The sequence below is a fragment of the Mesoplodon densirostris genome, chromosome 10 (genome assembly GCF_025265405.1).
Source record: "Mesoplodon densirostris isolate mMesDen1 chromosome 10, mMesDen1 primary haplotype, whole genome shotgun sequence".
NCBI classification, from domain to species: Eukaryota; Metazoa; Chordata; class Mammalia; order Artiodactyla; family Ziphiidae; genus Mesoplodon; species Mesoplodon densirostris.
This window is the reverse complement of record NC_082670.1, coordinates 69292176-69317532: the sequence shown is the minus strand read 5'-3', so window position 1 is coordinate 69317532 and position 25357 is coordinate 69292176. Positions and strand designations below refer to the sequence as shown.

The following is a 25357-nucleotide window of genomic DNA, read 5'->3' as shown; positions in this document are numbered from 1 at the left end:
CAGTTCAGACTCCTGACCATGAGAATTCAAGGAGTTCAGTCTGCATTCAACCCACCTCCCCAAACACACCTTCCACCTTGCTCCTCCATGTCTTACCTGTTCAAGAAACATCCTGCATACGCACTTTCATGCCTGGGCCCTTGAACAGGCTCTCCCCAGCATGGAATGCCTCTTCCTACCATATCTGTCTGTCAAAGTCCTATTCATCTTGCAAGGTACCAATGAGACACCATCCTCTCCATGAAACCATCACAAACCCTCTAAACTGGAAATAACTGCCGTCTCTCTGGTGTTCCCTCAGGCCTCTGGTGATACCGGGGCAGTTACAGAATTAATCACACTCTGCCTTGTCTCATAGTTAACTGATGGGTAGCTCTCTCTCTCACCAATCTTTAAATGCCAAAGATAGGGGCTGACTCCTACTCATAGCAGGGTGCCTCACGTACCTAGCAAAGCACCATGCACAGCTAAATGCACTTCAACAATATGTTGACTGAAGGAGCGTCTCGAACATAATGGCAGGGGCCCTTGAGGGTAATTCAGCAAACACTTTTCAACACTTGAAACACGCCAAGTACTGTGTTAACTAATGGATGCTTCACGTGCTTCCAAAGTTCAACATCTAGAGGTGGAGAAAGACTCTCTTAACACACCTACATTCTGCTCAGTATGCTAAGGGGGGTAGGTGCAAAGTGTTAAGGCAATGTTTCTCCAACTTTCAGGTGCACAGGACGTAAGAATCACCAGATTCTAGCTTAGTAGGTCCGACATCCTGCATTTCTCACAGGCTCTCAGGCAATGCTGATGCAATGACAATACTCTGAGTAACAAGGGGTTAAAGTGGGAGAGGGAGAGATTAACTGCACCTGGAGGAATGAGAAAACTCTTCAGAGAGATGGGATTTCACACAACTCCCCACTGTGATAGGGCAAAAGAAAGAAGATGGCACAGGTCTCTGCCCAACAGAAACACAGGTTGGCAGGGAGTCAGGCAAGCAAACTTTCGACCACAAGACAATGCTGAACAGACACAAATGCAAAGTGCTTTAGGAGAAGAGAGGAAGGAGTGTTTGGCCGCTTCTCTCCCCTTAAGAAGAGAAAACTACAAAAGGAGCTTTAAAGCGTGGGTAGGACTCTGCTGGCCGAGGTGAGTGGGTACTCCAAGCCAAAGGAATACTAGAGCAGAGCCCCAGAAGTTGGAGAACTTAGGTCCTTAGAGACAGCCAGCAGGCAGAGACTGTGTGCAACTAGGGGAGAAAGGCAGAGAGGGGCCAAGTCTGAAGGAACTGAACTATCAAGAACACAGATGGAGGGCTTCCCTGGTGGTGCAGTGGTTAAGAATCCGCCTGCCAATTCAGGGGACATGGGTTCGAGCCCTGGTCTGGGAAGATCCCACATGCTGCGGAGCAACTAAGCCTGTGTGCCACAACTACTGATCCTGCACTCTAGAGCCCACGAGCCACAACTACTGAAGCCTGCGCACCTAGAGCCCGTGCTCCACAACAAGAGAAGCCACCGCAATGAGAAACCCGCACACTGCAACAAAGAGTAGCCCCCGCTCATCGCAACTAGAGAAAGCCCGCGCACAGCAACGAAGACCTAACACAGCCAAAAATAAATAAATTTATAAAAAAGAACACAGGTGGAGATCCTAGAAAATTCACCCAGAGTGGCAGTCGACACCAACAGAACATCCTTAAGCTTCTCCCTCTTATATCTCACAGAAGGCAGTGACAGATTTCTGTGAGCAGCTTAGAATAATCAGAGATTCAGTTAAATCAGCAGTCCTTCCAATAATCCTAGAGAAAACCAGCCAGCAGCTGCTGCTCCTGCACTGCCACTACCCCATGGCTCTTCCCAGATGTCTTGCTGACTTAAAGTGATAGCCTATGGACATGTGGAAAAAAAGGCAAGCTTTACCCAACATGGGTAGGACCACCTTTGAAAACCACCAAGAGCCGAGCAGCTCTGTTCTACTTCCTGCTCCCCTGACAAGTTTCTAACCTCTGATTTTCTCTGTGGTGTGGAAGAACAGACGTTCCTTCAACAACAAGCCAGAATTGGTCTTTCTTGCTCTGGCCATTACCATTATCTCTCCTGAACGGACAAGAAGGGGAAAATGGAAACGATATGCTGTGCTTGCTTCATGAACTATGGAAAATGCATCCTACCTCTCTTAGATACACCTCTAAGACTCACCCTGCCCTGCCGATTCTTCATTCACTCATTCATAAATAAATAAATACTGTCTAGCTTCATTCATTCATTCATTCACTCATTCAACAAGTATCTACTGAGCTGTGCTGTACTGTACTAGGAATTATGCTGGGCCTGGGGCTACCTCTCCGACCTTGTGTCCTTCCCCTTTTCTCCTGGGTCATGCTATTCTTATCACACCAGCTGCCTGCTATTTCCCCAAAATGCCAACTATGCTCCTGCTTCAGCTGTGCTGATTATTCCCTCTGCCTAGAATACTCTTCCCTCAGATACACTCATGGATCCCTCCTTCCCTTCCTTCAGGTCTCTATTTAGAGAGACTGGCTCTGGTCCCTCTGAGAAAACAGCACTCAGTCCCCTTATGGTCCTTTATTTTTCTCCATAGTACGCATCACCACTGGACATTTTATATCTATTCATTTGTTTATTGTGTCGTCCTGTCCCCCACACCCCCAGGCTGGAAGGTAAGCTCACACTCACAGAGGTTCTGCCTACTCTGCTCACTGCTGCGGCCCCAGCACTTAGGACAGTACTTGGCTCATGGAAGGCGCTGACATATCTGCTGATACACTGTTGAATGAGAATGAAAGGGAAGTCACTCAGAGCAGGAGAATGACATGATCAGAGCTGAAAAACAATCCCTTAGCTATACCAGGATCATCCCCTAAAGGGTTTATAAGAATTCTCAGCAAGCTGCTAGGGTTAAAGAAACCCCAGGTTAGGTAAAAGGTGAAGAGGGTCTGAATTAGGACAGTGGGTTACTGAGCACCTGTTATGCAGACACCTCAGTAAACGATTCAGTCACAGCCCCTGCTCTCACAGTTACAATACTGTAAATAATTATGTAACTGTCATTATGATAAATGCCACAAATACACCTAAAGGAGAGGGGACAAGCCAAAGCCAATCCCGGAGTTTCAATCCTACATGACTAGATGGATGGTGTGCCATCCTTACACAAAGGGAACAAAAGAAGAGATTGTTGAGAAGGGAAAGAGGCTTCATTTTAGACTTAATGAGCATAAGGATCAACAGGACAAATGGAAATGCAGGTCTAGTGTTTAGGACCAAAATAAGCGGTTGGAGCAAAGATCTGAAAGTCATTTGTAACTTGTAAACTATGCCAACAAACCTTCAGTAGAAGACAGGTTACCACAGTATGTTTCGCTGATCCTCAGGATAGCTCTGTTAAAGGTTACATGACATTCAGATTTTACAAATCAGTACAGGAAAAATAAGCTTATAATATGTGTGCATCACTTAAATGTGTATCTCTTAGAAGTCAATTCCTTTTAAGAGACCACTTGAAGTGCAGCCACAGGGCTGAGCTAATAAAATGTGGCTCTTAACAGCTGAAGCAGCTTACTGCAAAAGCTAAAGAAGATTACTCCTTAGCATGAAATGTTTTTGATCAGTGGATCCGGACAGAGACAAATTCTGTTTTTAGTGTCTCTCCAATCACAAAGCACTATGAGCAATCTCATTCGCCCACTTGCTAACAAGTCTTCTTCAGCTTCTCTCCTTTTTTAATTGTAGTAAAATATACATAAAATTTACCATTTAAACCATTTTTAAGTGTACGGTTCAGTGGCATTAAGTACATTCACACTGTTGTACAATCATTACCACCATCCATCTCCAGAACTTCTTCATCTTCCTAAACTGAGATTCTGTACCCATTAAACACTAACTCCCGATTCCCTCCTTCTCCCAAGCACTGCGAAATCTCCATTCTACTATTTATTTTTATGAATTTGACTACTCTAGTTACCTCATTTAAGAAGAATCATACGATATTTGTCCTTCTGTGATTGGCTTATTTCAAAACTCAGACCAATGTCTTTAAGGTTCATCCATGTTGCAGTATGTGTCAGAATTTCCTTCCTTTTTAAGGCTGAATAATATTCCAGTGTATATATGGAATATTATTCCATTGTACGTATGGAACAAAATGTACCACATTTTATCCATTCAACCACTGATGCAGTCCACCATTGGGCTGCTTCCATCTTTTGCATACTGTGAACAACTATGCTATGAACATGCTTGCACAAATATCTGTTCTTGAGCCTATTTTCTAAAAAGCATTTTTGTGTTCTCATCAGATATGCAGCACACTGCCCAGAAAGTTGGGCCATACCTGAACTACTGATCTACTTTGCCTGCCAAAAGCCCAAACTCTGGCCCTTACCTTCACGGCCCTGCACACAGCCGCTCAGGTCCACTGGAACACAGGAGCCATCACGGTCTCCTCTGGCCTGCCATTGTGCAAGCAGCTAAGCATCTTCAGCTTCAACTAAGACAGAAAGGGAGCACGGTGTCTTTAGTTAATGCTTTGGAATAGTCTGCTTCAAGCTTCAGCAGAGCTACAAGACTTTAAAGATGAGATGCAAAATATAACAGTAACTTCTCCTATGTCAGTTATTCAGTCACCAACCAGGACAGTCCCATGATCACCTGCAGTAAGCTGGAAAAAGAAAGTTTTTCACTTCTGGTTCACCCGTACTCTTTAACAAGAGATGCTTCCAATTTCTGAAGTATACGCCGGGGCAATAAAGCAACTGTAATCTACTCCAAAAACCTTAAACTTTACAAAGGCCATATCAGTATACAATATGGGTAAGGCAACAGGTCTGGCCCACACCTGTTTTTGTAAATAAAATTTTACTGGAACACAGCCAGACCCATTCATTTATGTACTGTGTACAGCTGCTCTAGTGCTATAACACCAGAGTTGAGTAGCTGCAACTGAAACTGTATGACCCACAAATCCTAAAATATTTACTATCTGGCTCTTTACAGAAAATGCTTGCCAACTCCTGGTTCACACATCTTGGTTCATTCTCTCTTCTCCCCACCTAGAAACAAGTAATGATGTGATCAGCTGTTTGGGTAGAAAAGGCCTAAACTGATTGTGGGGAAGCCGGCTGGCTTCTATGCCAAGGAGGCAATGTGAGTGCCAACAGTCAACAAACCAAAAGTAGGAAGGTAGATGCCATACTTGTAATTCAGGAGGGGCTACAGGAACACATCTTCAGAAAAACATTGTGGTCTCATTTTCCATCAACCAGCCCACAAGCTGAACCAGGCACGGCCAAGGGGCAAACAATGGAATCTCACGCAGAAAACAATAGAGGAACCACCTGCAGTAAGAAGCATCCCCAAACACAGGCTTCTTAAATTCACCCAACTGGACGGCAAAGCTCCAGAAGCCTCAGAATGAATGCCATGAATGTTGCTCAGCTAGTAACTAATTTTCCAAGATACCTCTGTTGGGCTGCACACAACAGGCAACATGGCCTGCACTTGTCCAGCTTTAAGACCAAAGAAAGAGCCCGGAGTCTGCAGCAACAGAGACATCAATGGTGTAATGGATGGGGGACCTTACGTGTCTGAAGCAAGGTCCCGGAGTGACACCCCACCGTGTGCGGCAGACAGCGGGCAGGACAGCGTGGCAGTCTTCATTCCCACATGGAAGGGGAGATTGCTAGTTATAGGGGAATTGACGTCAGGTGGGCTCATTAGTTACCACGGAAACCAGCAGAGGGGCACACCCCTCCCAGCTCGTTTGATAAGAACAATCACCAGCTGGGGTGGGGAAAAGAGTGTAGGAAGGTCAGTCATACGAGTAGGGTACAGGTGAAGCAGGCCCTGGCCGGGCAGGGGATGTACAGAGAGCAAGAGAACAGCCATCTTGAGTGCCCTAACCATACAATCTCCAACCCTCTTTCCCCACCTACGTGTCAGGAAGCATCAAACTCTCTCATTCATCTAATTGGTATCCAAATTTAACAGCATCACCTACAACATAACTCACAGAAAAAAGAGCAAAACTGACTTTTTGATATGAATTCATATCACAAGTGCACATTGTGATATGTGTGCACATGCTCTAAAGGAGCACATTCTTACCCTTAGTTTTAATTACTCATTAAGAAGAGGCAAGGCTGAAAATGAAACACAATTACCTGAAGAAAGACAGTAGAAAGCCCCAGGAATGAGCAATATTCAGAGGCACAATATCTCCCAATACAGTGTTATTTCCAAATCGAAACAGTCAAAAATTCATATGTCCAGAAAACTAGCAGAAAAAGCCTGCATCTGTCTTCTCTCCTGAAATAGAACAGTGGTGTTGCATCTGGCCATACACATCACTGTCCTCCATGCTCACAGATGACACTGCAGATGGTGTTTGTTCCCTGCTCTGCTTTATACCATTAGCAGGGCAGGTGAGTAATCTGACAGAGGATGTAAAAGCAAGCTTCCACCAAACAGCTGTGTTGGATCTCAGATAATATAGCTTTGTGCCTTGGGCAATCCCTTAATATCACTAAGCCTCAGGGTTTTTTCACCTGTAAAATGGATGGCTTTGATAGAAGACCTCTATGGCTCCTTTTAATATGATTATTCTAGCTCTATAATTACACCCGTGTAACTCACCACACTACACTTAACATAAAAATGGCATGCATCAACAAGTCCTTACCTCACTTCCTGACATCCTTCTCCACCTACTCTTTCATCACAAAATCAGCATGACAGCAAATTAAGCAAGATTCCACACTCAAATGTGAGGCTCTTGAAGTCAGTTTCAGTGAAAATTGTGTACCTGGATTCAGTGGGGCAAAAGGAAATATTCTAATACTGTGCCTTTCACCCGTGAAAAGATATTTCCTTCTGAAGGCTAAATTCTCAGATCTGGGTTCAAAACTTTAGCAAGGGCCTTGGGAAAATGCTGGGAAGACTGATGCCAGCAGATCTTTGAGGAACCCTTTATTAGTGGTTGCAAAAGTGTGTGTGTGTGTGTGTGCGTGCGTGCGTGTGTGTGTGTGTGTGTGTGTGTGTGTGTGTAGAGGAGGTTCCTGTCTCTTCTAAGCTTATGGGTCAGCGAATAGTATGTATATGCGGTGATCCCATTCTGCTCTCACAAATAAAGAAAAAGAAAGGATATGTGAGGAAAGAATAGAAATATAGGAATCTGGTGAGTCTAAATCTCATGAATAAGAGATTGTGGAGAACACGCATTGCATCTGGGGAGTCTGCCCAATTTGCTGGATCCAGATGAACATGAGAGATGCGGCCTAAGCACTGGGCTCCTGGTAGCCCAGAGGAAAGGGGATGAAACCAACTGTTGGGAAGAGGAGATAAGAGCCTCTGTGACTGCAAACCTCTCTACCCAGACTTAGTCTTATGTTACAGGCTGCCAAGAAGTCTTGCACTACTATCCTTCTAACCTTTAAGATAAAATGATTTGCCAAGGAAAAAGACATGGGCTTTTTTCCTAATAGAAGAATAATACTCAGTTCTATTCATAACCCAAGATCCAAAGATGGGCTCCAGGGGAACTGCTCTTATGACTGAATGCAAAAGTTTGCACATATGTAAGTATGTGCATTTTTCTGGGGAGAGAGTTCAGTGCTTTCAGTTTCTCAAAGAAGTTCAAGTCACCATAGATATAAAATGTGATTCTAAAAAATCCAGTATATCAATATTACTCTTTTCTGTTATGCCTCTACTTAACTATCCAACAGGCATCTAAGGAATTTAAATTTCAAATATTTCCAAAAAGAAAATTAAGCAAGGTTCAAGAGTTGGCAGTGAATTTTGAGAAAGTGGCACGCTTGCTAATGCTGTCACACTCTCCCTAAAACTTGGAAAGATAGAAAAGGTGACATGTTGTTAAGGATGAGTACAATTGACCTGAGGTAGATTAATTCAAATGGTAGCAGCTGAAATCACTTCAGTCACTGTCACTGATAGAAGAGGCAACAGGAGAGCAGGAAGGAACACCTGACCTGGAGTCTGGACACCAGGAGTCTAGTCTCTAGTTCTAGCTCTACCCAATTTAAGTTGTGACCTTGGATGAGTCCCCTCTCCCTCTAGGCTTGGTCCTCATCTGTAAAATGCAAGCTATGGAAGTAGATCAGTGCTTTGCAAATGCTTTTAAGGCAATGAACATAATGTTTAGATAAAACCATCTAGAATTAAACCGAGTCTAAAACGAATTCAAAATGGCAGGCAGAACACATGCATTTATCTCCACTTCCCCTTAATAGGAAATCCCATTAAGTTATTATTCATAAATATCTTCTACTTACTGAATATTTACTACATGATTGTTTTAAGTGCATTAACTAGTGGAATCCTCAACACTCTTACTAGGTAGGTGATGATCCCCATTTTACAGATGAAGGAACTGAATCACCAGCATTTAAGGAACTTGTCCAAGTTTTCACTGCTAATAAGTGGCAGAGCCAGTATTCAAACCCAGGCAATCTGGCTCGAGTCTGTGTTGCGCTATCTCTCAGACTGACAATCAAGGAATAGCAAAGCTCCCAAGTACAAAGAAGCTGAGAGAGCAGATTAGAAATGTCACCATATTTTGGAAGATGAAAAGCAGACAAACGGATAGTAACTGACTTATATGGAGAATACTGAGTGCTCTAGATGGCAAGTCACTCCAGAACACCCTCCAAAACTCAACTGTTGAAGATACAGGTTTCCTCTGAAGGTGTGAACATAAGGAAGGCTGTAAACAGGCAGTACTGGTTCCCTGCCCCAGGCAAGTGCCCTGTCACTGCCCCAGCAGAAGTCTGGAGGTTTATTCTCTGGACAGGATGAACCAGAGACTCCAGACTTGGGCAACCAGAGCACCAAGGAAGACATGAAGTGGTACTATTCAGGGGGATTAAGGGAAAGTCTGCATACAGAAGCAAGAGCTCCCAGTCCCCTCCCACTATCAGCTCCTAGAATGATAACAGCCAGGCTTACTCCATGTAGGCAGAAGCCTGAAGGAAGATCCATGGACTCTGAACATATCCCATAGAAAAGGACAGGTCCACCACCTTACAGGTATGGCTCTCAAGATGTGGCCCGAGACCAGGAGTAGTATCACTGCGGAATTTATCAGAAATGTGAATTCTCAGGTCCATTCCAGACCTACTGAATAAGAAATTCCGGGGTGAACAATGTTTGAACAACTGTTTTTTTAACAAGGCTGCCAGGTGATTCTAATGTCCGCTAAAGTTTGAGAACCACAGCCCTACTGGGAGGCCCACTAATCAATAAACCCATCCCATGCCAAAAAGCTTCCAACCAGCTTTTCAGTTTCTATTTATTTGGAAGAAAGTCTGGAATCACCAGAAGTTTCAGGAAAGACTCTATCTTGAAAAAGAGAGACCGAGGGACTTCCCTGATGGTCCAGTGGTTGAGACTCTGCGCTGCCAGTGCAGAGGGCCCAGGTTCCATCCCTGGTCAAGGAACTAGATCCCGCATGCCGCAACTAAGACCTGGCACAGCCAAATATTAATTAATTAATTAACTAATTAAAGAAAAAAAAGAGAGAGAGAGACTGCAACAGATTTCACAGAGCAGCTCTAGGGAAGGGGAGTGAAATGAGGCAGAGCTTGGTTTGCGTGGCCTCTCTCTGGGCCCTACCATAACAGGGCATTGAACTGCTCCTCAGGCTCCACAGAATAGTCAGAAAACCAATGAAGCAGAGCTTTCTACAGTCCTGTCCAGCTCTAGCCTATGCCTTTATACTGGTCCTTATGTCCCAGATCCTTGAAACTAATATAGCAATTTAGACAGGCATTCTCAGCTGGAATCACTTCTGATAATTTACTTGTCCCTTTGAGTGAACAAAAAGTATTTCAATGGAAAAAACACACAAGCATTTTTATGCTACGGGGTTGCTATACTCTATATGTGCATTAAGTGCAGAGACAAAATGCAATGCTTTAACTTACGTAGTGTGACCATCTCACTCTATCATTCCCTATTTGCTTCTCTGTGTCTTATAAGCTTTCCCTGGCTTACCCTTACAGCCTAAATCTTAATCCGAAAATTCGCCCCCACTCGCCCCAAGTGTTACTGCCACAACCAGATCATTCTTTTGTTGACAAATCTCTAGTAGCCTCGACATCTACTACCATGTAATCACTGTGGACAAAAATCTCTCATTTATATTTACTTTCTCTGCTTCCTTCCAGCTCATTTTTCTCAAACCCTTTGGTTCCCCACTAAAGATGCTCTCCCCTCTCAGTCCACTTCACTCCTCTACTGGAAAACTAATCTCCTTCAGGAGGGGTTTATAGTGATGAAAACCTTAGTCCAGGCATTATGCAAAGAATACCACCAATTTTCTCATTTAATCCTCGTATGAATACGAAGAATTAGGAATCATCCATTTTTACACTGGGAAAGCTGATGCTTAGAGAGATTAAGTAACTTTCCCAAGGATTTTAATCCAAATCCTTCTATCTCCAAAGCCACACTCTTCTTCTTTTTTTTTTTTTTAGTCTTTGGTTGAACCATATACCATTCTCAATGCCACACTCTTAACCATTCTACTTTACTGTCTCCAGAGGTCTGACTCAAATATGTGGAAGAGGAAGTTTCCTTAACGTTGTCGAAAATAAGAAGAGCAAACAGATCTCTGCATAGTTTTATTTTTTAAACAGGGTCCTTCACAGATGCTGACAGCCTTCTAGCCAAAGCCCAACAGGGAACAGGGTTTGCAGCAGCATCTCCCCGCCTGGAGAGCCCCACCTGGCTCAACAGCTTGGCCAAGGAGCAGCACAGCATGCCTCTCTAGCAGGAATGGATGCAAAGCACGGGAGGAAGCCTGGCTCTTGCGCCCAGAATGCCAATAGGGAACAGGTGGTTAAGAGAGCCCTCTCCCCACGCAGCCCATCAGTCCATTCTCCGAGACCTTTGTGGTGCTGCTGGTGGTGGTAGTGTGCCTTCTAGTGCGAGGCAGAGTGGTTGCCCACCTCAAAAGATTTCCAGATGAGATTTTAAAAGCTCTTAAGAGACAAGGTAGTAATCTATCAGTCAAGGGCAAGCAATGACTCCTCAGGAAAAGCCCACGCCTCTACCACAGCGCAGCTAACTTCGAGGGGCACAAAGAAACGTCTGTAGTGGCAAGAAAAGGTGCTTCCGTAGTGCCCATCAGAATGTAGACAGAGCCACAGCCCCTTCGTCCATAGAGGAGCTGCAAGTCCATTTTCTCTCGTCTGAGTGACAGAAAAGGGAGGCGGGCACCCCAATGTCTCCACTCCGAGGGCCTCAGCGGCGCACCTCTCAGCCTTTCTTTCTAAGGGCTGAGAGGCTGTCCCTGTCCGTCTCCCCACTCAGTCCCAATCCCCCTCTCCCAGTCAGCACCCCCTCTCCCCTACTCGCTCACCCTCCAACCTCCTTTCCCCACCCCGCTGAGCTCTAGACCTCTCTTCCCTTATCCCCCGCCTCTCTTCCCTCCCCATTCAGTCCCCTGGCCCTCAGCCCCGCGCCGCCCAGCACCCGGGACCTTGAGCGTCACGTCGCACAGCTTGCCCTGCCGCCGGATCTCCTCCATGACGCCGTAGCCGCGACTAGGCAACTCGGACACGGAGAAGTGCACCAGGTCCTCCAGCTCCTCCGCGCCGTCCTCCACCATCTTCCCCGGCCGCCGCGACTGCGCAGGCCTGGCCGGCTGGCTCGAAGCTAAGCTGGGCGGGGCGAGGGCGCCTATGGACGGCAGCTCGGAGCGCAAGGCTGGAGTTGGGCGGAGCTGCGCGGCCGCCGTAGTCTCAAACAGCTGTGAGCCGGAAGCCCGGCTACCCCGTTTCCTGGTTCTTGCGCATCCTTCGTTCCCCCGCTACCCCTACCCTGGCTTCGCGCCTGCAGCTGCCGCAGTCTTTTTAGATTAATCGGTCCCATCTCCCGTCCTCCTAATTCGGCCCTGGCCTTACTCGTATCTCAACAGAGGACCACGGACTTCATTTCCGCCACCACCCCCTACTTCCGGAATCTCCGGAAGCGGCCTGTTGCCACGGCGACTGTGTACACAGCCCGGCAGCCGAGCTTGCCGGGTTTCTGTAGCTGCTAATGCAGTGGTCGGGCTGCGGAAGGGCTCCAGCCTCCGGAGCGGTAAGCAGGGGTCACGCGCGGTCCGGGTGGGGAGAAAGAAGGCCGGAAAGGAGGTGTCCGCCCGGGCGGCGGGCAGCTGCTGGAATCTGAACACCGCTCCACCCGGGAGTCCCCCAGCTTTGGCTCGCTGATCTGTGAAACCCGGGCGGAGGAGGGCGAGGCGTCGATGCTGCGGCTTAGGGTCTTCGGATCTGACGTTCCCTGGCCCCACGAGGGTCCTACGTCGCCCCTGAGGTTCAGAGATCTCTGGTCTTCTGGACTCTTCTGTATTCGGTTTTCTAACTGGAGGGGGGCTTCGGGATTGCCATGCCGGCCCTTCGCTTTACAAATGCGGAAATCGCTCCGGAGAGTCACAGGAATGGTCCCAAGGCCCACTGCCTCCCAGACACTACACAGGGGTCCAGCATGTTGGGTTAGAAAAAGGAGAAAGACCAGTTTGGCCTGGGTCCGAGTCTTTTGTTTAGTCCAAGTCCACGTGCGTTTGGACCCTCTTTTGGGGGGTTCAGATGCTGCTACCTTGCTGGTGGCTACGATTGTTCTCCTTGAGAGCCTCTGTTCTGGACAGGAACGCTGGAAGATAGGGACACACCTGGTCCTCTCCTTTTGCTGATCTTTCAGGGGTGCTTGGTGGCAATCTGTTCATTCCCACCTCTAAAACAAATGAGGAAACTGTGAACCTTTCAGCAGAGAGGGCTCTAGGTGGCCACTCAAAGGTTCACTTATTTACACCAGAAATATCTAAGGGTGGTGTCCACGAGGGAGAGGCATTCCCCACAAGGTCCTGAGAGAGAAGGACCCTACTAAAAGGGAGAGCGTGGTGAGGGGCTGAAGTTGGCTTCTTGCAAGTGGGCCTGGAAACCCAGTGTCCTCCTGGAAGGGCTGTGGGCTCAGGGGTTGGAGGCGGTGAGGGAGGCGAGTGACATCATGTGCCCTTTGGGACTCTCTCAGTAATGACCGAAGATGGACCCACGTATGGAGATTCCGCCACCCTCTGACTTCCAGTCATGACCATCACCACCAATCACCATTTCTTAAGCACCTACTCTGTGCTGGGCACTGTTCTGGACTTTGAGGGGGAATTCAAAAGAAATAAAAGACACAGTCCTGTCCCTCAAACAGCTTGTAATTTAATTTGGGAGCTGAAACCCACTCAAATGATGTGGTGTAAGAACGGTAACAAGCATTATTTCAGTAAGTGCAAGTTGGCGTGGGGTCTCCAAATGACTGGGTGTTGAGGGGCTGCTGGGTGGTGGATTCGCAGGAGGGATTTAGTTAATAGAGAAGGCTTGTGTCAGGTGGATATGGCTCCTGGCGTGCCTGGAGCCATGGGCGTGAGCATGGGGAGAATTGGGAAGCACAGATAGAATGACTGCATGTGCATGTTGGCAAATTGCTGGGCAGAAAAGGGGCAGGCTCTGAGGGGAGGGTAATGCTTGGAGCTGGCCTGTGCTGCCTTTGGGCTGTCTGTGGGTAGGGGCTGCCAGGAGGGAGGCTTGAGCAACCACCCTACTTCTTCATGGTCCCTTTCAGAGGGCAGCCTGGGCAGCATCTTAACTTCCCTGGGCAGGAGGATGGGCCGTCGGACTGGTATGGGGAATGGTTCCCAGAACTTTAGAAATTGAGTGTTATTGTTTGCTTGAGTCAGCACACCTCTCTCCACTCTTCACTTCCCAAAAGCCTAGATCAAAGTGAACTTGGAGATGAGATCATCTCTTAAGTTTCCTCAGTTTGGGAGTCCTGTTAGAGCTATTTGTGGCTTTTTATTTCTAGAGCTCAATTTTGCAAACAAAAATCTTAGACCTGAAATTGGACAAGCCATTATCCTTACTCACCTGAATACCTTACAGATTCACTTTCTAAAAATTAAAAGATCTGAGTGATCCCACAGTGACCAGGAAAAGACTTCCATGAAATAATTACTTGAGGACTGTGGGAAGTGGACTCACACTCTACAGTAGGCAGGTGTGAAAGTAGTTTGCTTATTTAATGTGACATCTGAAGGGTTTGTAATAGGGGTTAGAGTTTTATTTTGCCCACTTCATTGAAACTGTAAACTGAATGGGCAGGGCCTTTCTCTATTTAATTTGCTTCTGTAGAGATACTTAATGCCACTTGATGATAGCTAAGATAATTGTATGAGGAAATCAAGTGGTCACCACAAGTTGTGTCTAGAAATGTGGAGGGACATTAATTTTTTAACAGTCAAGGTCTTGCAAATTAGCTTTTTAAAAATATTGGCCATCTGATCAGTTTATTTGTTAGAACACTTTGCAGTAGCACAAACAAGCTATTTCTTTCTGAACAACTGTGATGGTATTGCTATTTACCAATTTGAAGATGAAATTGAGTCAGCTCCCTATCCCTCATGTTTCCCTACCTCTTCATAAATTCAGCAATTCCTTTGCTGGTTGTCTTTTTCAGAAGTATCCAGGAGTTTTCGTTAGCCTCAACTCCTCTGTCCTGCCCCATGAAAGTACAGGTTATTTTAGGGGCAAATGCCTCATTTCTTATGGAACTGGCCCAACGCTGTCAGGGACATCAAAAGAGAAGTGCATGATGCAGCACACATCCTGACCCTCAGGCATTGTCTCTGTTCAAAGTCTGTTTTGTACTTTGTGGAGCATTAACTCTAAATGAGTTCTGGGGTTTTTGTTTGTTTGTTTTTTTGCGGTATGCGGGCCTCTCACTGTTGTGGCCTCTCCCGTTGCGGAGCACAGGCTCCTGACGTGCAGGCTCAGTGGCCATGGCTCACGGGCCCAGCTGCTCCGCGGCATGTGGGATCTTCCCGGACCGGGGCACGAACCCGTGTCCCCTGCAGCGGCAGGCGGACTCTCAACCACTGTGCCACCAGGGAAGCCCAGTTTTGTTTTTTTTAAAATAAATTTATTTATTTATTATTTTTGGCTGCGTTGGGTCTTCATTGCTGCGCGCGGGCTTTCTCTAGTTGCAGCGAGCAGGGCTACTCTTTTGTTGCAGCTTGCGGGTTTCTCATTGCAGTGGCTTCTCTTGTTGTGGAGCACGGGCTCTAGGCGCACGGACTTCAGTAGTTGTGGTACGCAGGCTCAGCAGTTGTGGCTTGCGGGCTCTAGAGCGCAGGCTCAGTAGTTGTGGCGCACTGCTTAGTTGCTCTGGGGCATGTGGGATCTTCCCGGACCAGGGATTGAACCCATTTCCCCTGCGTTGGCAGGTGGATTCTTAACCACTGCACCACCAGGGAATTCCTGTACAATTCAATTTTTTTAAATGTTTATGAAATACTTTAGTTGGACAGGATATTAGAGATCAATTAACTCTCCCTGTAATACAAACAATCCCTTTTGTAGCATCTCTGCTAGTTGGCATCTTGCTTGACTGTTTATAGTGTTTATGGTCCTTACTTTGAGAAAGTCTTTCCCACTATAGGAAAACTCCACATAATAAGAAGTTAATTTACCTAAGTCTCCCTCCCTGTCATTTATAACTATAAGCTTTCAATCTATTCGATGAAGCTACATTCAATGTTTATTTTAACATTTTATTATACATGGTAATTACTTGTGATAGTATAAATGAAGGAATACAAATATATGTGTGTCTGCCTGAAAGAAAATGATGAGAATATACATAATTACGTTTTAGGAGAGGCAGAGGAGGTAGGGGACTGAGATTTTTCTCTCAATGGAGTGGCAGAGAAGAAAGAATATTAGACTATGGGCTAGATTAAATGTACTTCCAGGGAATCTTTTTCTGAGCTAAGTTAGTCTAATGGAGGTAGAGAAGGAGGTGCTACATCTGAAGTAAGGTATATTAATGAAAAAAAAATTAGTTCTAATGCATTTCATAGTATTTTAGAGGAAAATATAGTGAATAAGTCAAAGTGTAGGTAAACTCTGATACGGAACATTTCTAGAAACCACATCTAAAATTAGGCCACTAAAGGAAGCATTCTTTTTGCTTTGTATTTCGGTCTCTTAGAGGGTTGTTGGTGGAGAGTGGTGAGGCACCCTGTAAAGTAGGAAGTACACGGACTTGTTGAACAGCATCCTGTGGACAGATCACTGAAATGCTGGGGGGCAAAAGGAAGACTGGCTCTCAGTGGGAGAGGAAAACATGGACTGCACATCATGTTTTCTGATCTTCTTGATGAATGACACCTCCGTTCTAATGGTTGTTGGAGGATGACTACTGAAAATTTTTCTATTTTCTTCTTTTTAGCTAGAATGGGTACTAGGAAAAAAGTTCATGCATTTGTCCGTGTCAAACCTACTGATGACTTTGCTCATGAAATGATCAAATATGGAGATGACAACAAAGTAAGTACAGTGTGTTTGCCTTCACCTGCCTGGGCATCTCTCTGTCCCTCCTCACTACAACCTCTAAGGTTTCCAAGCAACCTTTTAAGGACCAAGACAGAATTGGTAAAAGTTCAGATGGAATCTAGAGTCATTCAAGGCCAAAGCACTCCCCCACAATGTTGTTGATGAGGAAACTCATGAAACTCCCATTTTTAATGGGAGTAGGTCCTTGTTGGTTATCCATTTTAGATACAGCAGTGTGTACATGTCAATCTCAAAATGGGAAAAGAATTTGAAAAAGAATAGTTAGATGTATAACTGAATCACTTTGCTGTACACCTGAAACTAACACAACATTGTTAATCAACTATACTCCAATGTAAAATAAAAAGTTAAAAAAAAGTTTACCTTTATCCTTGTATCTGACACAGGAAGCTGACGTTTATGCACACTCATAAAACTTCCTGGTGATCAGATCTCCCAGGAAGTACAACAGGAATGTCTTCAGATGATTATTATTAAACTTACCAAAGGGAGGGAGAAACTCTTATGGAGAGAACTGGAAAGATCTATCCATCCCCCTGTCCCCACCACTGTCCTGACAACTCTTCTGAAGGCTGTGACAGGCTTAGGACACCTCAAGACTATGGGATGTTTTCATTCAGCAAACATTTGCGGATCTACTATGGGCAGCATGGAGACATTAAGAGAGGAATTCAAAGGCCAACTTCTCAAGGTTCGAAAATCCTGGCAGTCAGAAAGAAACTCACATGCAGCGCTGTGAAGTGCACCCTGCTGGACATGGATTCAGTGATGACTGAAGCACAGAGCATTTAATGTATGAATAGACCAAGCCTTTCTCTGTTGATCTTAGTTTTTCTGCGTGTGGCTGTGTCTTGGCTTCTGGACTAGGGCAGCCAGTATAAGATTCCAGTGAGAGTCTGTTTACTTTAGAAGTCCCCATTTCGAAGATAGGAATCTACCATTGACCTAACCCAATATGTTTCTAAACTAGCTGCTGCCACAGTGGCTTGCTATGGAGGGATCTAAAACTCTAAAAAAATTTTTTTAGAAATCTTTGCATCTAAAAATCTGCTGATTACAAGTAGGTAGTCACCCTCAATTTAATACCAGTGAGTAACTGTGTCTGAGGAGTCCAGAGCCTTTCCTGTGGCTATCACTTCATCATTGCTCACATTAGCCCATAGCGTGTGTGTGGAAGTAAGTGCTCACCACAGTGCTGAGGGAGGCCTCACCGCCAGTCACGAGGGAGATGGGGCTCAAGCCCAGGCCTCTATCACCAAGCCTGCTATTCTCTCTGGCCTAATTCAAGGCCTCCCTGTGCTTATTGAATTTATCTAAAGCTTGTTTAATGTGATAAATATTGATATGTGATAAATATGCTTGACCCCATATCAGAAATGGGGGAACCAAGACAGACAGCACCCTGAACACTAGGGTGAGATGTGCTGAAACCAGCAAGTGCTCCAGTCTCCTGATCCTTCCACCTTGAGGGTGTGTGGCCTCCCAGCAGTGCCTTCCTTCCCACCTCCCAAAGGTCGTCCAGAATACGTGCAAGTCCCTGTTCTTCCTAAAGTTCACCTTCTCTGTTTCCTCCAGGTCAGGCCTTGGCTATCAGTGACTTTTTTATACCAGTTTCTTAACAACTATCTCTCTCTCTTCCTAGACCATTGATATTCACTTAAAAAAAGATACTCGGAGAGGAGTTGTCAATAACCAGCAGACAGACTGGTCATTCAAGCTGGATGGAGTTCTCCATGATGCCTCCCAGGACTTGGTTTATGAGACAGTCGCCAAGGATGTGGTTTCTCAAGCCCTCAATGGCTATAATGGTAATTTAGTTAATTAATTGTTGTTTTACATAAGAACCTGTGGAACCTCTGCCCACCCAGGAAGAGGTACAAGTATTTTATGGTGAATAAAATACAACTTCACTTACTAACTTTTGTTTGATTATTTGTCTGTCTCCATGTTCTTATGGTGGAAAACTTATTTGCTTGGTGATACTGTGGGCATGGCTTGATCCATGGTCCTGGGATCCTACCTTCATAGGAAGATTATATGACCCTGACTCTCTGTAGGTCATGGGGATTCAACTATTATCCTGTTTCAAATCCCTGAATATTAGTTTTGAACATAAAGTCTTTATGATAAATTTGATGGAGTCAAAACATTTTTCTCTTGGCTACCTGCTAGGGGATATTTCCATTCATTCTACCAGCACAATCAATCTATTCCATTGTATTATAGTATTATTTACATATATCACTAAAGACTTGAGTACAGTTTGAGTTTCTTAAAAGTTTAACTAAAAAGCTTTTTTAACAAATTAAAATTTATTGGGAAATTTTTACAAACTAGTTCACTCTAAGACTGTTTCAAAATCTTTAAAAAAATATATTCATTTATTTATTTATTTGGCTGCACCAGGTCTTAGTTGCAGCATGTGGGATCTAGTTCCCTGACCAGGGATCAAACCTGCCTCCCCTGTATTGGGAGCACAGAGTCTTAGCCGCTGGACCACCAGGAAAGTCCCTTAAAATCTTAAAAAGATTTAAAAATCCATAGAGGGACTTCCCTGGCGGTCCAGTGGTTAAGACTCTGTGCTTCCACTGTAGAGACAGCGGGTTTGATCCTTGGTCGGGGAACTAAGATCCCGTATGCCACGCAGCGTGACCAAAAAAAGAAAGAAAAAATACATAGAAAAAAGTATATCACAGTCTGTAGACTTTGCCCGTCTGGTGGCTCCTGACTAGAATGTTCCCTGTTTGCAAGTTTTAGGTCTTCTGCTTAAAAGTCCGTTGAGTGTAGATGCCTAAATGTTGTAACGTATCCTGTGTGTGATATATAGCTATGGTCTCCATTGGTCCTGAGGGGATGTGGCCCTGAGGAAGCAGAGACAAAGGAGCTAAGGCCCGGGGAGGCTAAGAGTCGTGGGCTCTGAGTCCCAGCTGAACTGACTCCTTCCTGCACATTTCTGCAGGATTAATAGACACTGCTTCTGACTCCAGCTCAGATGCTGAATTAAGACCCCTTGTGTAAAACCTACCAATCCCAGGAACTTCACGTGGCAAAGGCAAACACTGATTTCCATGGCCCAGCATTGCCCGGGCAGATCTGTTTTGTAAATGCCCAGAAGCAGCCTTTGGGTTGGGTCTGGCTCAGGCTGCTCAAGCCAGGAAGAAGAGCAGATGGGAACCGGAGCCTGTGACTGGTTTGTGTCCCAGAGCCTGGTGATGGTAGACCTAAAGCATGAGAGAGGTGCAAGTGAAAGTCTTCCCAGAGAGGGCAATGTGACAGATCAGGGCTTGGTCATGGTGTTCCATTTCTGAAAGTGGCCTGGGACCAACTAGCAGCCCTTCAGTCCAGTGGGAACTTGCAGTCTACAAAGAATTCCCATCACTAACAGAAAATGCCCTTCTGACTCCCATCTCTTCCTGGGGATTTTGAAAGCCCTTCTTTCCTCCTGCCTGGGCTGCCCTGCAGGGAGGCCAAGCCCTGAGAGCCTGGGTGTTCATGATATTGCTAAAGAAGGGCTGAGTTCAATGCTCTTATCTCCCTCATCTTTCTAGGAAAATTCCAGTGTTCCCTGGAATTCCCTGCTCTCCTCAGAAGCCCTAGGATCAGATCCCCTCTTTGGAGAGGAAGCAGTAGAGAACTACATGGACCACAGATTCGGAGCAGCTGTCTGTGTTTTGACCATTTATATCCCTGTTTCCCTGCTCACCCACCCTCCATGGCAGGAATTCCTGCTGTCCTTGGCTGCTCCTGATGGCCACCTTCACACTAGGGTTCTGGCTGGCACTGGGCATGCTGGGGGATGGGAGAGCTATCCTTGGAGCTGTTTTTCTGGATGTCACCAAGACGTGTTTTGAAATGTTTGCAGGCACCATCATGTGTTATGGGCAGACGGGAGCTGGCAAGACATACACCATGACGGGGGCAACTGAGAATTACAAGCACCGGGGGATACTCCCTCGTGCCCTACAACAGGTAGAGAGTGGGCCCATGGTGGGATGCCACATAGGTCCCCTCTTTCTACTATACATGCTGCCCGTCCCAGGCGAGCTCCTGGAGACAGTGGGGTCCAGCCTCAAAGGAGTTGCAGCCTGTAGGGGAGACAGGTTACCCATGGTGGGGTGTGTGTGTGTGTGTGTGTGTAAACCAAGAGTTTAGGTTCCAGGCTCTGACCTACGCCCATGCTGAGCCTGTTTCCTCATTTGTTAAAGAGGCAGTCAGATGTGCTGACTGGCTTCTTGCTGCTCTGATGGTCTGTGACCCTGTAATTGAGGATTCAGAGGTCCTAATCCTGTTCCTTCCTGGTTTTAATGAGGGAGGTATGAACCCTTGCAGAGCTTCCTTACTGGCCTGCTCTGGTTTCTTGCACCACCACAGCCCCAGAAAGAGCAAAGGGAAGAAGCAGGGCACGACATGAGCTTTCAGGACCGAGTCAGCCTTGGGGGTCTGGGAAGTGTGACTGAAGACAGGACAGATGGGCCTTCCTTCAGAGTCTGCTAGCCTGCGTTCTGTGAGGACCCTCTTTTTGAAGGTGGGAGGCAAAGGACTTTTCCCTAAAAAGCATCTTGAGGTTTTATAGCCCTGTGCTGTAAGAAGTGTAGATGTCCCTCTAGTGTATGACCATCCATGCGATAATTTCTTGAAGCAATATCCTTAACATCCCACTGTCAATGCTTCAGTATCTCAGCATCTTAGACTTTATAGTCTAGCCCAGCACTGCCCAATAGAAATATAATGTAAGTCACATATGCAATTTTAGGTTTTCCAATAGCCACATTTAAAAAAGTAAAACAAGTGAAATTATTTTCAAATAATATGTAATAATATATTTTATTTAACTCAATATAGCCAAAATAGCATTTCCACATGTAATCAATATGAAAATTATTGAGATATTTTACATTCTTTTTCTTTATACTGAGTCTTTGAAATCTGGTATGTATTTTACATTTACAGCCCATTTCTATTTAAGACACTAAATATTCATCAGAAAGAGCTGCTGTGTATTTACAGTTCATGAAATTTACAGTTGAAAAGGTAGATTTATAAACCCAAGTTGTTCCAAACATACTTAAAAGTTTACCAATAACTGAATTTAGGATCAGTTTTAAATTTTTAGTGAAAATTAAATAAAATTTAAAATCCAGTTCCTCATTTGCACAAGCCAGATTTCAAGCACTCAGCAGCCCTCTGTGGCTAGTGTCTAGCATATTGGACAGCACAAATCTAGCCTGTAAGAGCAAGGCGGGGACTTCAGGGATCATCCAGCCCAACTCCTCATTTAACGGATAAGAAAGTTAAGGTCTAGAGAGGGGAAAAGACCAGCCCAAAGTCACCTGCTGATAAGCACTGGGGAGGGTATTAGGAGTCGAGAAGGCTGAGTTCTGGCTTGACTTCTTCCCTTAGTAGCTGAGCCACCACAGATGGGTATTGCCCCTGACCTGCTTCAGTCGCAGTGGCATCATGAGGGTAGAATTAAAAAATGGATGTGAAAGAAGCTTATATGTGGTGAAACCCCACAAAACAAGAGATCTTCACTCCAGAGTCCTTTCTGTTCATCATGCCTCTACTTCTTGAGACTGTACAAGTATTAGCCAATCTGTAAGTCAGGCCTCAAAAAACTACAAGATGATAATAAATACTGCCTGATAAACTGCAACTACTACTAATTGTTGTTGCTGATGACCATCACACCAACTAGACTGTAAATTCTTCTAGGGCAAGGATTCCTTCCTAAGGTAAGAACTCCCCTAGCACTGGCTGGCCGTTGGAGTTCTGCTCTCAGTGACTGCTGTCTAATCTCCCATCTAGGTTTTTAAGATGATCGAAGAACGCCCCACACAGGCCATCACTGTTCGTGTTTCCTACCTGGAAATCTATAATGAGAGCCTGTTTGATCTCCTGTCCACTCTGCCTTACGTTGGACCCTCGGTCACACCTATGGCCATCGTGGAAAGTCCTCAGGGGGTCTTCATTAAGGGCTTGTCGGTCCACCTCACAAGTCAGGAGGAGGATGCATTCAGCCTCCTTTTTGAGGTGAGATGATCAAGTCTACCGGTTCCTTCCTCCTTACCTTTCCTCCCTCCTTTACTTTTTTTTTTCTTTTCCTCCCTCCTTAGTTTTTTACTTACTTTGATAACCAGAATGAAAATTAATATATGCTTGTTTAGCAAGTTCAGATAGTAATGAAAAATACAGAAGCAAAAAAAGAATTCACTCATCTGTTTTCTACATATGGCAACAATAATGTGTATTTTGGCTTATTTCCTTCTAGTCTTTTTTCTTGTGAAGTTTTTTCTTTACTTAGTTGAAATTGTCCTTTTTTTTAGTTATCATTAAATCACAGGCATTTGTGGTATAGAAAAAAATAAGAATTAATGTCCTTGGTATATAAAAACTCTTACAAATCAATAAAAAAATTCCCCGGGATACGTTATTCTTTTAAAAATCATGTAGATTAAAACTCTGTGCATTGCTGGTGAAATGTAAAATGGTGCAACCATTTTGGCAGTTTCCTAAAAAGTTAAACATTAATTTTATCATAGGACCTAGCACTTCTACTCCTAGAAATCTACCCAAGAGAAATGAAATGTGCACACAAAGACTTGTACACAAATTCATATTAAGACTATTCATAATAGCCAAAGACTGGAAATAACCAAAATATTCCTCAATGGAGAATGGATGAACAAAATGTGGTACATCCATACAACGGAAAACTGTTTAGCAATAAAAAGAAATGGAGCACTGAGACATGCTACAGCTTGGATGAATCTCAAAAAAATGCTAAGTAAAAGAAATAAAAAAGTTACCTGTTGTATGATTCCATTCATTTGAAATGTCCAGATAACCCCATCTATAGAGACAGAAAGCAGATTAGTAGTTGCCTGGGGGAGGGGACAGGAAGTGACTGCAAATGGACCTGAGAGAACTTTTTGGAGTGATACAACATTTTAAAAATAGAATTGTGGTGATGGTTGCACAACCCTGTAATTTTACTGATTTTAAAAATCATTGAATTGTATACTTAAAACAATGAGTCTTTTTTTTTTTTTAAACAGTGAGCCTTATGGTATTTAAAATACATGTAGGGGACTTCCCTGGTGGTCCAGTGGCTAAGACTCCACACTCCCAATGCAAGGGGCATGGATTCAATCCCTGGTTGGGGAACTAAGATCCCACATGCCACGCGGTACAGCCTAAAATATATATATATATATATATATATATATATATATATATATATATATATATATGTCAAATAAAACTTTTTTTTTAAATGTCATTTAGGTGTCCTCAGGGGTGATATAAACCTGGATCCCTTGCATGTACACAGAAGAAAGAGCCTCCCAGGTGGCAGCAATGAGGCATTCTCGTCTTATCGTTGCTTCTGACATTTCACCATGAAGAATGTTTGCCGTAGGTTTTTGGTGGCTTAAGTTAAGTTTAAAGAAGGTCCAAGTTTGTGAAGAGGTTTTTTTTTTTGCGGTACGCGGGCCTCTCACTGCTGTGGCCTCTCCCGCTGTGGAGCACAGCCTCCGGACGTGCAGGCTCAGCGGCCATGGCTCACGGGCCCAGCCGCTCCGCGGCATGTGGGATCCCCCCGGACCAGGACACAAACCTGCGTCCCCTGCATCGGCAGGTGGACTCTCAACCACTGTGCCACCAGGGAAGCCCAAGAGTTTTTTTAATCATGAATAATTATTTATTCATACCCTTAGAAGTAAGCACTCTCCTGACTTGTATGGTAATCATTTCCTTGGTCTTCTTTATAGCTTTACCACCTGGAGCATCCCACCTATGTTTTCTCAAGCAGCATAAGTTACTTTTTTGGAAATTTATATACAAGGAATCACGTAGGATGAATTCTGTCTTATTTCTTTTACCTTTTAACTACTTTTTATGTGTAATTCATCTGATGTTGCTGTATATTTTTCACTTTCATCATATTACATTGTGTGAATATACTACAATTTAGTTATCCATTCTACTTCTGATGGACAGTTGGGTTTTCCTAGATTGGGTGTATTTCAGACACGGCCATTAGGAATGAGAACTAGCAACATTCTTGTATGTATATCTGGGGCACATAAGCATGAATTTCTCTAGGTAAAATCAAGAACTGTAATTGCTGAGTCATACAGTGTGTGTGTCTTAAACTTTCTTAAATGATACCAACTATTTTCCATAATGGTATACTCCCACAACACGTTATCAGAATTCCCATTATTCTGACCCTAAAATCTTGACCAATCTGGCTGATGTGTAGTGTTTCCCACTGTGGTCCCACTCATTGGTTTATATTTCCCTGATTACCAGTGAGATTAAGGACCTTACTATGTATTTTTTGACCATTTGGATTTCCCTGTTCATGTCATTTGTTTATTTTCTTTACAGATGTCTTTTTTTTCTCTCTTACTTGTTTGTATAAATTCTTTATATATTCTGAAAACTAGTTCTTTTTTCAGTTGTGTGTATTACAATGTTTTCTATTTCCTGTGACTTTTTTTTCTCTTGATGTGTTATTTGATGAACAAAAATTCTTAAATTTAGGTTAGTTGAATGTGTATAAATTTCTTGTTTTGGCTTTTTGTGTAAAGAGCATATGAGAGGATTTTTAAAAATTTACTCTGACAGTCTTTATCTTTTAACTGAAGCATTTCATTCCATTTGCACTTAACGTAGTTTCTGAAATACTTGGGTTTAAATCTGTCATTTGACTGTGTGTTCTTTGTCCCATTTATTTTTCTTACCTGTTTTGCCTTCTTTTTCATTGGATTTTTTTATTATATATTTTTATTTTTTATTATATTTGTTTCCCTCTTTACTAGTTTGGAAGTTATATATTCATTCATATTTATATTTTCTCTCTCGTTTTTCCTAGAAATAACAACTTGCATAGTTAGTTAATGCACCCAC

At 44.3% G+C, this 25357-nt stretch overlaps 2 protein-coding genes across 5 annotated transcripts in view; one reads left to right on the top strand and one right to left on the bottom strand.

Annotated features, from left to right (window-relative positions):
* Positions 1-11852, bottom strand: part of KLHL18 (kelch like family member 18) — a 54311-nt gene extending 42459 nt beyond the window's left edge. For both annotated transcript variants that reach the window (XM_060109427.1, XM_060109428.1), the window contains exon 1: positions 11524-11852. In XM_060109427.1, coding sequence (XP_059965410.1) covers positions 11524-11652 — 129 coding nt within the window. In that variant the 5' untranslated portion in view covers positions 11653-11852. The remainder of the gene's footprint in view (positions 1-11523) is intronic.
* Positions 11742-25357, top strand: part of KIF9 (kinesin family member 9) — a 49043-nt gene continuing 35427 nt past the window's right edge. For 2 of the 3 annotated variants that reach the window (XM_060109423.1, XM_060109422.1), the window contains exons 1-5: positions 11742-12125; positions 16320-16417; positions 18087-18252; positions 20307-20413; positions 22250-22474. In XM_060109423.1, the coding sequence (XP_059965406.1) occupies positions 16325-16417; positions 18087-18252; positions 20307-20413; positions 22250-22474 (591 nt within the window). In that variant the 5' untranslated portion in view covers positions 11742-12125; positions 16320-16324. The remainder of the gene's footprint in view (positions 12126-16319; positions 16418-18086; positions 18253-20306; positions 20414-22249; positions 22475-25357) is intronic. The other variant, XM_060109424.1, reaches the window with a different exon arrangement.